Genomic DNA, 12,524 nt, shown 5'->3' on the forward strand with positions numbered 1-12,524 from the left:
TGCTTGACAGATGGAAATGCTCCCAAATCAAGGTGGTTATTTTGGTACAGCAAGGTTGCTGAAGAGCAAGATACTAAGCATGTACTTCTAACTAATACCACTGAAGGAACATCATCAGTGTTTGGTTCAGTGATGAGCTGGATTGGACTGACTGAAAAGGAGGTTGGCCTCTCTCACTCTTTGAAGATGGCAACTCTAGAGACAGATAAACTGAAGAGTATCAACAGTGAGGGTGTTCGCACCCAGCCTAGCCAGTTATGCTCACCAGGAGACAGTTAAAAGCATATGCGCTAGGCTTCTTGCTCTGAAGGAACATCTTTCTTCTCCCCTTCCATCAGCTCCATCTCTGAAGAGCCCAGTTGGTAAACTTTGCTAACTATGTTAGATAGAAATATGGCTAATTCTTGCTTAGCTAAGCCCTGTATACTCTGGGTGGTGCAAAGGAACCTTAGATCAGATCTATAGGCATAAAGCTGCCTTAGGATAAATAAGAACCAATTCCATGACTAGAGAGACTAAGAGACAAGGAAATATAATGATTTATAACACTTGGTGCACAGGAGTTGAAAAAGCACAAAGCAGGTTCCAGCTGTCCTGTACAAACACTGAAAAGCCCTTGCTGAAATAATTACGCTTAAAAATACAATACATCTGAGGGAGGAGAAAAGATAGTAGTCAGTAAGTTTCTCTCCCTAAGCTCATTTTTTCCCCCATGTGGTTCTAAGCCAAGCTAAATTTCTTCAGGCGATATGAAACTATTAATAAGTTTAAACATTCATCTAGAGAATATGGATTCCTATTTGGACAGCGTATTAATCTGTGGTAATTTTTTCTGTTGATGCTGAAGATTATTACAGGCTCTTAAGTAAGCCATTTGACCATTAGATCAAGTCTTGCACAGTGAAAACGAATGAAGATATGCAAATACAACCTGAAATAAGAAACTTGCAAATACTGCTTTTATTTCTTACAATAAGGAGGCACATTTACATTCAAAAACCCAGTGTGGAGTTTTCATTAAAACTACAATATCCTAAAATATTTTTACATGAAAACAAAATGGTGTCCCAGCAGGAAACTAGGCTAATTTGTTTTCTTTAATTTCTTCTCTATACTATTTACTATACTTAAGCAAAAAAAAAAAAAAAAAAGAAAAACCCACTAAAAAAATCCAACCCCTTTTTTTTCTGCTGTTCGTGCATTCTGACATATGCATTTATAGTATTGCTGACACTTTACTGTGTGTTCCCCATCTCATTGTTTCTATGTTCGTTGTGCAAGGCAAAGGGGCTGACCAAGAGCATTCCAGAATTAGGCTTCTGCTGCTGAGATACAGTAAATGCAGTAATCAAAAGTATATTTGATGTCAAAAGCCCCAGTTCAGCTCAGCCTCGCACTTGAAACCTGCTTATTTTGGTAGGGTGGTTGTTTGACCTAGGCTCAAATACAGTATGTGTTCCAGGGGATGGGCAGAAGAGAGCAGGAAGGGATGCTTTCCAGCAGTTATTTCCCCTCCACAGAGTCTAGATGGATCAAAATTTTCTGCATGCTATTTTAGAGAAGTGAACCAGTAGTTCACTGGCATTTAGCCACTGGGTGTTGGCTGTGTGCAATTCTTGTCAATAAAAGCTATGTATGAACCAGTGCTGGACAAACTTAAAAGTGTACTGGGGCTGGCTGGCATGAAAGTCACAGCAAACACCGTGTTATATTAAAGGGCACAAGTGGGAAGCGAAGTTAACAAAAACCTCAGACAAAGCAATAGCATTGAAAGATGGACTCAGATTCTGCCGTACTAATTTACTAATGTTAGTATGCAACAATGACAGAAACGCGACTATTGTACGGAGAATACCTCTGTGGAAAAGTAATCCTCAAAATGAATATTGTCACAATCCATCCTTCTGTACATACACTTCCACTTCAATGTCTCAAGCGTAGAAAGCAAACCTCAGGTCAAGAATTCTGGCAGATAAATGTGTCTCTATTTGATGGCAGCATATACTCCTTGCTTATGGCCATTCTCTGGCTATTTATTTGTTTAGGGGTTAACAAAACCACTAGGTGAGCTGCAAAGGGAGGCTACTGGTTGTGTGCAAATGAAGTTGGAAGTGGAAAGATCGCTTGAAGGATGTTAAAGAAATATTAGAAATGCTTGAAATGAACACATCTGAGGAAAATAATACTTTTCTAATCACTTGTTTCACTAAATTTGGCTGAGCAGGAATATGCTTTATATTCTGAAGCTGCCTGCAAAATTGAGGCTTTCATGTACATGAGAAACACAACTGTAACAGGGCTTTCAAATTAATTTTCTCCTCTGGAGGCTCTGTGGATGCAAAGTTGGCTAAATAAGGGGAGCATGACTGACTGTTTGAGGGTGCTCATCTTGGAGTGCTAGATTTGTTGTGAAAATTCCAGTTTGATGTCCTGTGATTTCCTGTGTTCTAAAGCTGCCTGGGCTGTATTTTAATCCACTTTGGAAGTGAACTACATGACCTGATCCAGAATGCTGTTAAAAGTCTAAAGCTTCGTTCCTAAGATAGAAATAATTAATGCTGGTACAGTATAACAAGAGCTATTTACAAAAACACTTGTTTTAAGTTGCTTCCCCGATACTGCTAAAATTTGTAAACATATCTAAAGAAAGGTTTAGCTCAAAATTTCAGGGTGTTTCTTTCCTTTACTGAAAGCACAAAACATACACAAAAAAATCTCAACAGGTTTAATGGGAATGGTTTTGTTTAGATTCAAATATGATGCCAAAACTTGCAAGTTGTAGCTTTGTGCTGATATATGAAAAATAAGATGTGAAACTGGTTCCAATCAGAACTTCCTGAACTTGCTCTCCCAACTAAATATATTGAGGACATGGTATGAATATGGAAGATAAGTCTGGGTTTAAGATTTACCACTGACATGAACAAAAGAACATTTTACAGAATTTTGATCTTGATTATGTCTCCTTAATGCTGAAAGGAGAGGGGATTTTTTTTTTCCCCATGCTACATGAGAGGGAGGAAAAACATGCTGTTGATTATTTTCCTGGCACATCCTGAATTAAAATAATACAGGCTTCATTATGGCATGAGACTAATTACACCAATTTTATCTGAAGGGAAAAAGTTAATTTAAGAATTGAATGGTTCTTCCATAATCAGTGGGCACGAGTGAGATCTAATGTCATTGTGTTTAAAAATGGCTTCATCCAGATCCAGCTGTCTGTTGTTGACCTTCACCTCCATGCAGCCGTTATAAAAAGCAGTTACTAACGTAGCACCCAGAGGAACATCTGCACAAAAACACATTCAATTTATTAGGCCAAGGCATGCAACATCCTATGTATTTTTCAGATTAGCAAAAAGACAAGGAACACTCCATTCCCTATCCATCAGTAATCTATGGGAGAAAACAGCAATTTGGCAGGAAATGTTTAGTTTTGTAAGCTCTTCTCCTTTTTGTTTAAAAGTGTTTGAGATGAAGTCAGCAAAGTTGAGAAAGGTCGATAAAATCTGAAATATGCATTAGAAGTAACTAAATGAGAGGTTTTTTTCTTAACAATATTTCCTGTATTAACTACAGTGAACTAATACTGTGTTTCCTGGGGTCTACTGTTTTTGTCCTGACCTACAAACAGATGTTTATGGGTTTAGAGGTCACTGGAAGAACCACTTAGCTTTGCCAGAAAGCTACTCTGGATTCAAATCTGCAGTTTCTCAGATAGGGGACCCCTGGGAACTCCATACAATTTATTGCTTCCTTACTGCTTCTTCCAAGTGACTTTTCGGCAGAAGACCCACTTTATCTGTTGCTCATTTAGTTATTGTTTAGATTATGGCAACATCAGATCACCGATATGCTTGCTTCCAGCAAACTGTATAAGAAGTGCAGAATCAAGCAGGCGTTACTGTGAGGGTATGACCAGATTCTTGCAAGGTAGGCAGAAGGTAATCCAAGTACCTTCAGCAACAGAATGAGGATGCCTAGAAGCTGACCTCATCATGTATCTTTCAGATTTAATCATCCTATCTCTCCTAGAAGATATCCATGATAGTCTTGGGAGTATGACATGTTTCTTCTTTCTGATTTTTATTTTGCTGTAAGCTGAGATACTGCAGACATAGTCCTGTAGAAGCATGCTCTTCTGCCCTTGTTGCCCCAGTGTTAAAACACTGCTGCCATAGAACTGTATAAACCTCATTTAGCTGGCACTGAAATGTACTGAATTAACAAAAATAAATATTCTAACACTGTTACTGGTCTGAAGAAACACATACCAAAAAGCGTAATTCTGGTCTTCATGAAATACTTATTTTTGTTAGGTGTATTGTGAACCATAAAGCTCTTCATGCTATAGCTCAATGTGGGAATCATTACCTATCCTTTTATGTTGTTCAATAACCCCAGAGGCTTTTCGGAGGTGAATCAGAATGAATGTGCCATAGTGGCTATACACCAGGGTTTAAAATAGATTTTTCATATTACTCTTTCTCCCTTTGGTAACAGAGACTGTTGGGGAAGAGGTTATTTTGGATGATGTTGTATTTTCAAGACCTCTGTGCAGACTGTTGACAGATACAGAACTTTTTGTTAATTTACAAGTCAAAGATGCCTTGTAAAACTGGGAAGTTAAACTTAGTTGTATGGCATAGCAAGGACTAATATTTGCTGCTTATTTAGTTGAAATGCATGATTTAAGCCAAGGTCTAAGCTCTTAAGGCTCAAATTACTCTATAGCTGGCAATGTGCTAGGAAGAATCACTTAAGTATCACAAAGGGAAGGAGGGCTAAGAAATCACCAAAATCATAGTTAAGTTACTATGGTTTGATTAACCTACTGACTCACCTCTACTAAGTAAATACTGATTTCATCTCTCTTTTCTACTGAACTAAATTAAAATGCATTTAAATTTAGTTCAGTAGTCATTACAAAAATATGGATGCTTTTGCTGTCACAGTATCTGATGCTACTTCACCATTAGTGCTCTCCTCACTTTACACATTGAGTTTGAATTGAACTTACCTGGATAGCTGGTTTCCAAGATGTTGCATATCCGTTCAAAAGCAAAAATAGCAGAGAGATTTTCTTCCTTTGTGCCTAAATTATGCTATGCTTGATTACTGCTGTATCAAGACTTGTAGAGAACAAGTCAATTCCTACATATGTAGCTGGGTTAAGAGGCAGCTAACACTTAAGACAGAGGCTGTGGTACCTGCAGCACTGCCCAAAATACCTTGCTTCTGCTCTGACAGGGAAGTCCAGAGGATGGAACCAGAGTTCCAGCTTCCACCGTACGTGTTACCTTGGAAGAAATGCCTAAGAGATCATTTCCAAGGGATTCACAATTCTTCCCCTCTTTCTACTCCAATGTACCCTTGTTTCCTGCAGAAGAATTATATTGCAGATAAGGAGTAAAGACTGGATATATCTGGGGCAGTGCTATGGCATGACATCCATTTTACATGTAGGCTGTAAATTCAAAACTGTTGGCCAAACTTCTAGGATTCCTTTAGGAACTGTGACTTATTCTTCCTAAAATCCCTTTAATGGAGGATACAGAAAAGTTCCATCAGTAGTAACTTAACCTGGCATCCACAGTGTCTTTCCCACACCAGTTTTCAAGTCTGAAGATTTGAGGCTGATTTTTGAGGCAAACTATTGTAAAGATAAGCACGCTTATCGCTTCCTGCACAAAATAATGCTTGTATGCATCTAAAGTGGGATTCACTTGCAGCTTGTTTTAAACAAAATATTACTTCTTGTTTCAACATGTTCTGTCTCGCAAAAATTAGCAATCACTTATTGTCAAGAGTGTAATTGTTACAACCAAATTATCCGTGACTCCTCCTGTGGCATTTCTGCCTCTTCATTTACTTACAGATGCCTGGTTTTGACTCTTACAGAGCTGATGCAGTTCCTGAAATGTGCCAGCTGGGGGCATGTCAGAAATGCACAATGCTCATTCCTTCTCAGCTCAAAAAACAAGACTCTTCCCAGATTATTTCCAAATTCAAACACCTGGAGAGAGGCCTAATAATGCTGCTATTGAAAAGCAGGCTCCATCAAAAGCTGAACAGACTGCATGAAAACTAGAAGCATTCAAAAAAAATTTCTTTTTGTGCAGTTGTGGGCTTTTTCTAGCTTGGGTAAGTCTGAGTAAAAATCAAGCTTGTACAAATGAATGAATTAATAAAAAGAAAAGCAATTCACCTGGCAGTCCACCCAAGTAGGTAACAACATTTGCCATCATTGCTTCATGCAGGACAGACAGTTGCTCTGAATTGCTTCTGTCAGTGTGTGAATCAACTGACAGTTCAAGTTGTTGTTTGGTTACTAGAAGTCCTACCAGCACTTTTTTAGGCGTACACAACTTCTTCGATTCCAGCCGCGCAACAGTGATATTTCCAATGGTCACAATGATTTCCTAAATGGAAGAATGGGAGGGAGGGGGAGGAAGACGTCACATGTAACTTTAACATATTTAATTTGGTTCTGATGTATTTTAGTTCTGATGCATTTTAATTTGGTTCAGATGCATTTTGTATTTGGAAGTAGAGAGAAAAGGAAATGTTAGAGCCACTTTTTTAAAATTGATACCTTAAGTAGGAAAAGTTACAGAAGTTGATAATTGCTGTATATCCATCACCTTTGAAAACAAAGCCATTCATTTACGCTCTTAAATTTATAATTGAGAATGTTTACAGTAAAAATTCTTGGGCTATGGTTCTGAGGTGAAATCCTGTTTTCCTTAAAGTCAAAAGGAGTACTGCTACAGATTCAAAGGTAACCATGTTTTCATTGCAGGTTCCTTCTTATTTCAGGCAAATACATGGATTAGCCATGGTGCACAATCACACTTTACCTACTTATCTTGATGTAAACAGATTTAAATGGAAACATAAGTACTATTATGTTGTCATTGCTATATTGTTATCACTCTAGCTCTGTTATATTCCCTTTCCTGCTTTGTGCATTTGGGCTGAAAGGTTAAAAAAAGACATGACCTAATGAATAGTACCTAATACAAGAGTATTTAGTGCTTAGTCACTGCTGTAGCAATTATTAACAGTAATTTCTTTTCTGCACATCACCATATGATCTAAGTACTTTGCAAAATATTAATTCAGCCTCCTAGCTCCACTGCAAGTAAGAGTAAGTAACTTCTTTTAGTTTGTCTAACAAATGGAGTAGTAAATTCAGTGAGGCAAAGACAGAAGAGATGTGTTGATTTATATGAGTTGATGCTCTGGCCCAGAGCAGCTATGATAATTGTAAGATCACCTGTGAGTCAGAAGAGTTAGAGTCCACTATGGACAAAGCAAGAGGCACTGTTTCATTAGAAACCAAGGCAAACATAACACCAGTGTCTGTGGATGGGCGAATAGTCATAGTCACATTTATTAGCCAATCTTCAGCACTGTCAAGATAATCTGTTTTAAAAGAAAAGATTGAAATTAATAAATCCATGTGCCAAATAAAAATTGTTAAGGTGTTAAAAATTAGTATTTAATATGTTTGCACTGTGGAAAAATTAGTACTAATCTCCAGAAGAACAGTGAACTTCAGATTTCTAGTTCTTCCTAAAAGTCCTAGTCTTAAAAGAGAAAGAAACACATTAATTCTGCACTTTCCCCTGCACAATTTCTGTGCTTGTTGGTATTTTTTCCCTACCTTTTCCATTCCATTGTGGAACAGGTGCCACATTAATTACAGGTCAGTTTAAGATTAAACCTGAAAAATGCTTTAATTTACTCATAAGTTATTGCCACTGAGCAGCAGATTGGCAGTTCTCATACATCTGACATTCCATAGCAGTTCCACTGTTAAAAACAGGAATACAGAGGTGAGTAAAATAAATATGCAGATGGCACAAATATAATTTCATTATGCTGTCTTGTGAGGCACTCAGAGTGAAGCCAATATAAAAGTTACAATTTAAAGGGTATATGTTGTCTCTTGTATCTCTCCTGCCACTGCCTTCCCCCCCCCGCCCCCCCCAAATCACATCCAAGTTGATTTCTGGTAGGTTCTTCAGGAAATAGAAATTCTAAAATGTGAGTTGAAGTCATAATCCCAGAAAAAGCCAGATGGGAGGGGAGACAGGGGGGGTTGTAACAGCTCATGGGAAGGGCAGCAGTAGGTGTAGGCAGCCACTGAGATTTGCTTGGTGGGGGGGAGGTAGAGAGGCAGAAAGGAGGGCAGTGAAGGTGTGGCCGCAGCCCCCAAAAGGTCTGGAGGAGGCATAGAGGTGTGGTATTAGTGTATGAATAGGAGGAAAGTTGGGGAAACCGGAGTGTCATAAGAACCTATGAGATGAAATGGTTGGAAACCCAGAAAGAACAGGAAAAGCTGGAGAAGGCTCTGAAGTGGGCTAGAGAATTTAAAGAAAAGGCCTGGGAAAGAATAGCAAGTTTGGAAATGAATAAGACTGGGGATCAGAGAGGGTCTGAAAAGTAGGATAGGGAAAAATGTAAGGATGACAAAATTGATGTCATATTTTGGGCCTTCAGGTGTACAGAAGGGGATTCTGGATTAGAAAATCAGAATTTAGGGCAGGAGGTCAGGCAAGAAAGGTCTGGGTTCTGGAAGAACTGAGATATGCACCCAAAACCTTTAGATAGGATGCTTGTTTAGAAACAGAACTGAGTACACAAAAGTATCAGTGATCCTTTTCTCCATCTCTAGTTGTCTTTTTCTGTCAGTAATATGATAGCCCTCTCAACAACAAACATGGGGCAGAATTAGATCTTTGGATAATTGATATTCAACTGTGCCCATCCTTTGCAAGTTAAGAATATGCTTCCTAACCTAGAGCACTTCAGAAATTAAATGGATAACACAATGGGGACCAGAATCTTTGTTCAAGAAAATTCTCACAGAAGTTGCTGAAATCACTGCTAGAGGCAGCAGACCATAGCTTAGTTGGTTCATTCTTTACAAGCCATCAGTTCTTTCACCAGTCCAGCATAAAATATAGAAGATGACAGAAAAATACTTACCATAGTTTATATGAAATTTTGCCATTCCAGTGCCAGGGTAGAAGGATCCTCTCTCCACAGTGACTAAACAGTGTTTGCTTTGTTTTTCTTGAATGACTTCTTTTACGCCAGAATGTCCTTGATTCATCAGATTCCAAGCACGAATACACCCATCTAATCGAGGGTTAATCTGTAGAATAGTTACAGCACTAGGTATTTGCATTCAAACTTGTTCTAAAAGCATTGTTAATAATGAGAAGTTACTTTACCTATCAGCTTATTACTGGGCAGCCAATAGTAATGGCATCAATGCTGTAAGTTACAGAACTGATGCTGAGAGAAGGCAAATACTATGCATGTAGTAGCTCAGTCTTCAAAAGGCACTGATTTAATAAACATTTCCCATTTTGATGTTACTAGTCTGTACAAAATAGATTACCTTTTAGCTATAGAAAAGCTGTTCTGATCTAAACAGGAGGAGAGCTTGAGCTTCAAATTTGAAGCAGTGATCTCTAGCACTGTTCCTTGTTCAATGTCTCATCTTTTCTTTGTACGAAAGTACACAGAAATTTCTGGAATGACTTTCTGTTAGGTAAAGCTATGTTGTATGTCTTCGTATTTTTCCTCTCTACTTTACTTCTGAGCAAAAATGGAGTTTTTCAAAAAGGAAGTGTAGCCTCTACTGTCCAGGGTTCCCCCCGCCCCTTTGAGACTGCCAATTAGTTTGAGGGCACCTGGACTGAGAAGCAGATGGTTGCAGCAACTTCATTGTACCAATCCCCAGCATAAGACAGAGCTGCTGAGAATGGAAGACTGAGTGAATCATGAGCCTTGTCTAGCCTGGGCTGTTAAAGAACCTGGTAAAAATGAAAGCTGCCTGCAGAGTGATTTCCATACCTATTCTGGGCCAAGCAAAAGCCAGCACTAAAAACATGAATCACTCTGAAATGCTCTCCCGGCAGAAATGGTGGTGATCTAGGGAATCTTACATCTGTATTATGAAATGGGCTACAGTATCCTGAAAGATAGATTAGACCCTAAGCATAGTGTTTCTGTAACTGAAGCCTAAGGACAGACTATATATTTATTTTCAAAACAGAGGTTAATAATCCTGTTTTCACTTTCTAAATAGATTTTATGCCATTCTTCTTTTCTCTCTGACTACTAAGCAAACAACACATAAAGACACAAATAGCAGAACAGCCTTAATCAGCATTACTTTTATTTTTTGAGTTACCTGTTTAATAAGAGTGTTGCCCACTTTGCGAGGTAATCCTGCAATGTACACCTTGGTTTCCAAGAAACCATATGACTGTTTAAAAAGAGTTCCTGGGCTGTTAATATTCATCACTGCTTCTTTAGCTATTTTTACACTGATGCTGTGTTCTAGTTCTTCTACTGATATCTAGAAGTAAATATAAATAATTACATACATACACACGTGTACATAATAGAATAGTCTAAAATATCAATTATATATGCCTTATGAAGCCCACATAATGTATGTCAAAATATCTCATTTTTAAAATGGTTTTAATGCATTCACTATTTCAGGATATTTAAGCTTGAATCATGGTAATTGTTCATACCCAAGGACATTCATAGGATGAGGATCTCCTGGTTCAACCTCCTCCTTCCCCCCAGGAAAACCCATACAGCTGATAAGTTTGCTTTACGCTCAATGCTCTGTAGAGTTTGCTATAAGCTGATTTCTACAATTGCTCTACCTTCCACCTCCATTTGGCATACAGCTCTCTGTTGCTGCAACCTGCTACAGAGGATTGAATCTCCAGGTGGGATGTGGACAAAATGAGTTCATCATCAAAGTAGGCTTTTAATCTAAAGGAAGTTGTACTGAAACGGAACAGGAGGTGTATGCAATATTCAAGCTTTTTTTTTTTTTTTTTTTTTTTTAATACTAACTGGTGTTAATAACTTGGTGTTATTCATAGACCCTATAACTGAACAAGGCCCTCCATCTTAGTGAAAGATAAAGTATGCAAGCTTGAAGAATAAGCTGGATTTCTGGTCTAGCAAAAGTTAATCTTGCCCTTTAGACAAAGTATCTCATAATTATGCACTTACTCATGCAATCACACTTTTTAATATTCTGCTACTGCCTTTTTTAATGATTACAAAGAATAATTCCTCTGCTGCCAGCTAGTGTTAATTATGCCTCTAGCAATGCTAAATAGGTGCCATAATTTTCAAGATGTAAGGCATCCTTGCAACTTCTTGGTTGATTTTAAATCTGGGATTGGGGGGGGGCATAATTTTAAACCCCTTAAAGTTGCTTAGTTTCTCCCAACTTTATATATCAGAACAGATCTTTCCCATAGGAGTTAAATGAAGGAGAGGAGAGAGGAAAACCATGCTTACTATATGCCACAGTCCATCATTAATGGCTTTGCCTCCACTGGTGACTTTTGTTCCAAATTCATTCTTGAATTGAATTTCAATCTTCCCATCACGAAGAGCAAGTAAGATCCATGCCGTGTTGTCAAGGGATTCTGCATATAATATAACTCCCTCTGCATCGTATGTCCGGAAATCAAATTCTGCTGAAAATCTGAATTGTGAAGAAGGAATTTTAATAATAACAAAGGATACATGAGGTACTGAGGAGCCTGGTATAACCTATTAATATGGTAGTAAAGTATAGAGTTACCAAAAGATTAACATCTATGAATCTGTGCAGTTGTGATATTTGCGTACTATTAGTCAAAAGCACAATCCAATACAAGCCTTGTTCATCTGAATCCAGGGAAAGGTCTTGTGATTAAAGCCCTGGGTTGGGAGCTGAAAGACCTCTGGTTCAGTTTCTAACTCTGCTATGAGGTTTGCATATGAGGGATATCACTTGCCACTAGAGTAAGGTGATAGAAGTAACATTCCTGTTGCATACTGTGGAGATAGAGTGTGTGTGTGTGGGGGGGGGGGGGGGGGGGTGGGCAGGGGCACGAATACATGATCTATGATGTGTTCTAGAACAACAGGAAGGAGTTGCCGCATGCAGTCCTGGAACAAAGACTATATAGGTTCTGTAACTCAGCAATCCATTTTGGTCACTATTGTCTTTATAGACTTCATTCTCTAATTGGAGGATATGCTGCCTCCATCCTGGGAACTGGATGAACATATATATATCTGTGTGTGTGTAAATACATATATATATATATATATATATATATATGTGTGTGTGTGTGTATATATATGTATTTTTTATATATATATATATATATATATATATATATATATATATATATATATATAAAACTTATACCAAACTTATTTATATTACAGTACTGGCTAGAGTGGAAGAGAGACTGTAAGTATAGTAAGAAACAGTCCTCATCTCCTAGAAATTTTGGACCAGACAAAATAGATTAAGGATGCAAGGATACAGAAAGTATACAGAAATAAGGACGTGCTGAAGATGACAAAGCAGATCTGTAATTGAGACCTTGGGTCACTTTCACTCCCAGTCTTGTTCTTTGTCTTTCACATAAACCCACAGAAAAGTATTCTGTATTTACACAGAGACT

General features: G+C 38.0%; 1 protein-coding gene across 3 annotated transcripts in view; it reads right to left on the minus strand.

Annotated features, from left to right (window-relative positions):
• Positions 1-937: 937 nt before the first annotated feature.
• PROS1 (protein S) overlaps positions 938-12,524 on the minus strand; it is a 35,324-nt gene continuing 23,737 nt past the window's right edge. For all 3 annotated transcript variants that reach the window (XM_026122470.2, XM_064522282.1, XM_064522277.1), the window contains 6 exons: positions 11,359-11,548; positions 10,217-10,384; positions 9,001-9,169; positions 7,283-7,431; positions 6,212-6,425; positions 938-3,292 (listed from right to left, as the gene is read on the minus strand). In XM_026122470.2, coding sequence (XP_025978255.1) covers positions 3,132-3,292; positions 6,212-6,425; positions 7,283-7,431; positions 9,001-9,169; positions 10,217-10,384; positions 11,359-11,548 — 1,051 coding nt within the window. In that variant the 3' untranslated portion in view covers positions 938-3,131. The remainder of the gene's footprint in view (positions 3,293-6,211; positions 6,426-7,282; positions 7,432-9,000; positions 9,170-10,216; positions 10,385-11,358; positions 11,549-12,524) is intronic.

The sequence above is a fragment of the Dromaius novaehollandiae genome, chromosome 1 (assembly GCF_036370855.1).
Source record: "Dromaius novaehollandiae isolate bDroNov1 chromosome 1, bDroNov1.hap1, whole genome shotgun sequence".
In the NCBI taxonomy this organism is placed as follows: domain Eukaryota; kingdom Metazoa; phylum Chordata; class Aves; order Casuariiformes; family Dromaiidae; genus Dromaius; species Dromaius novaehollandiae.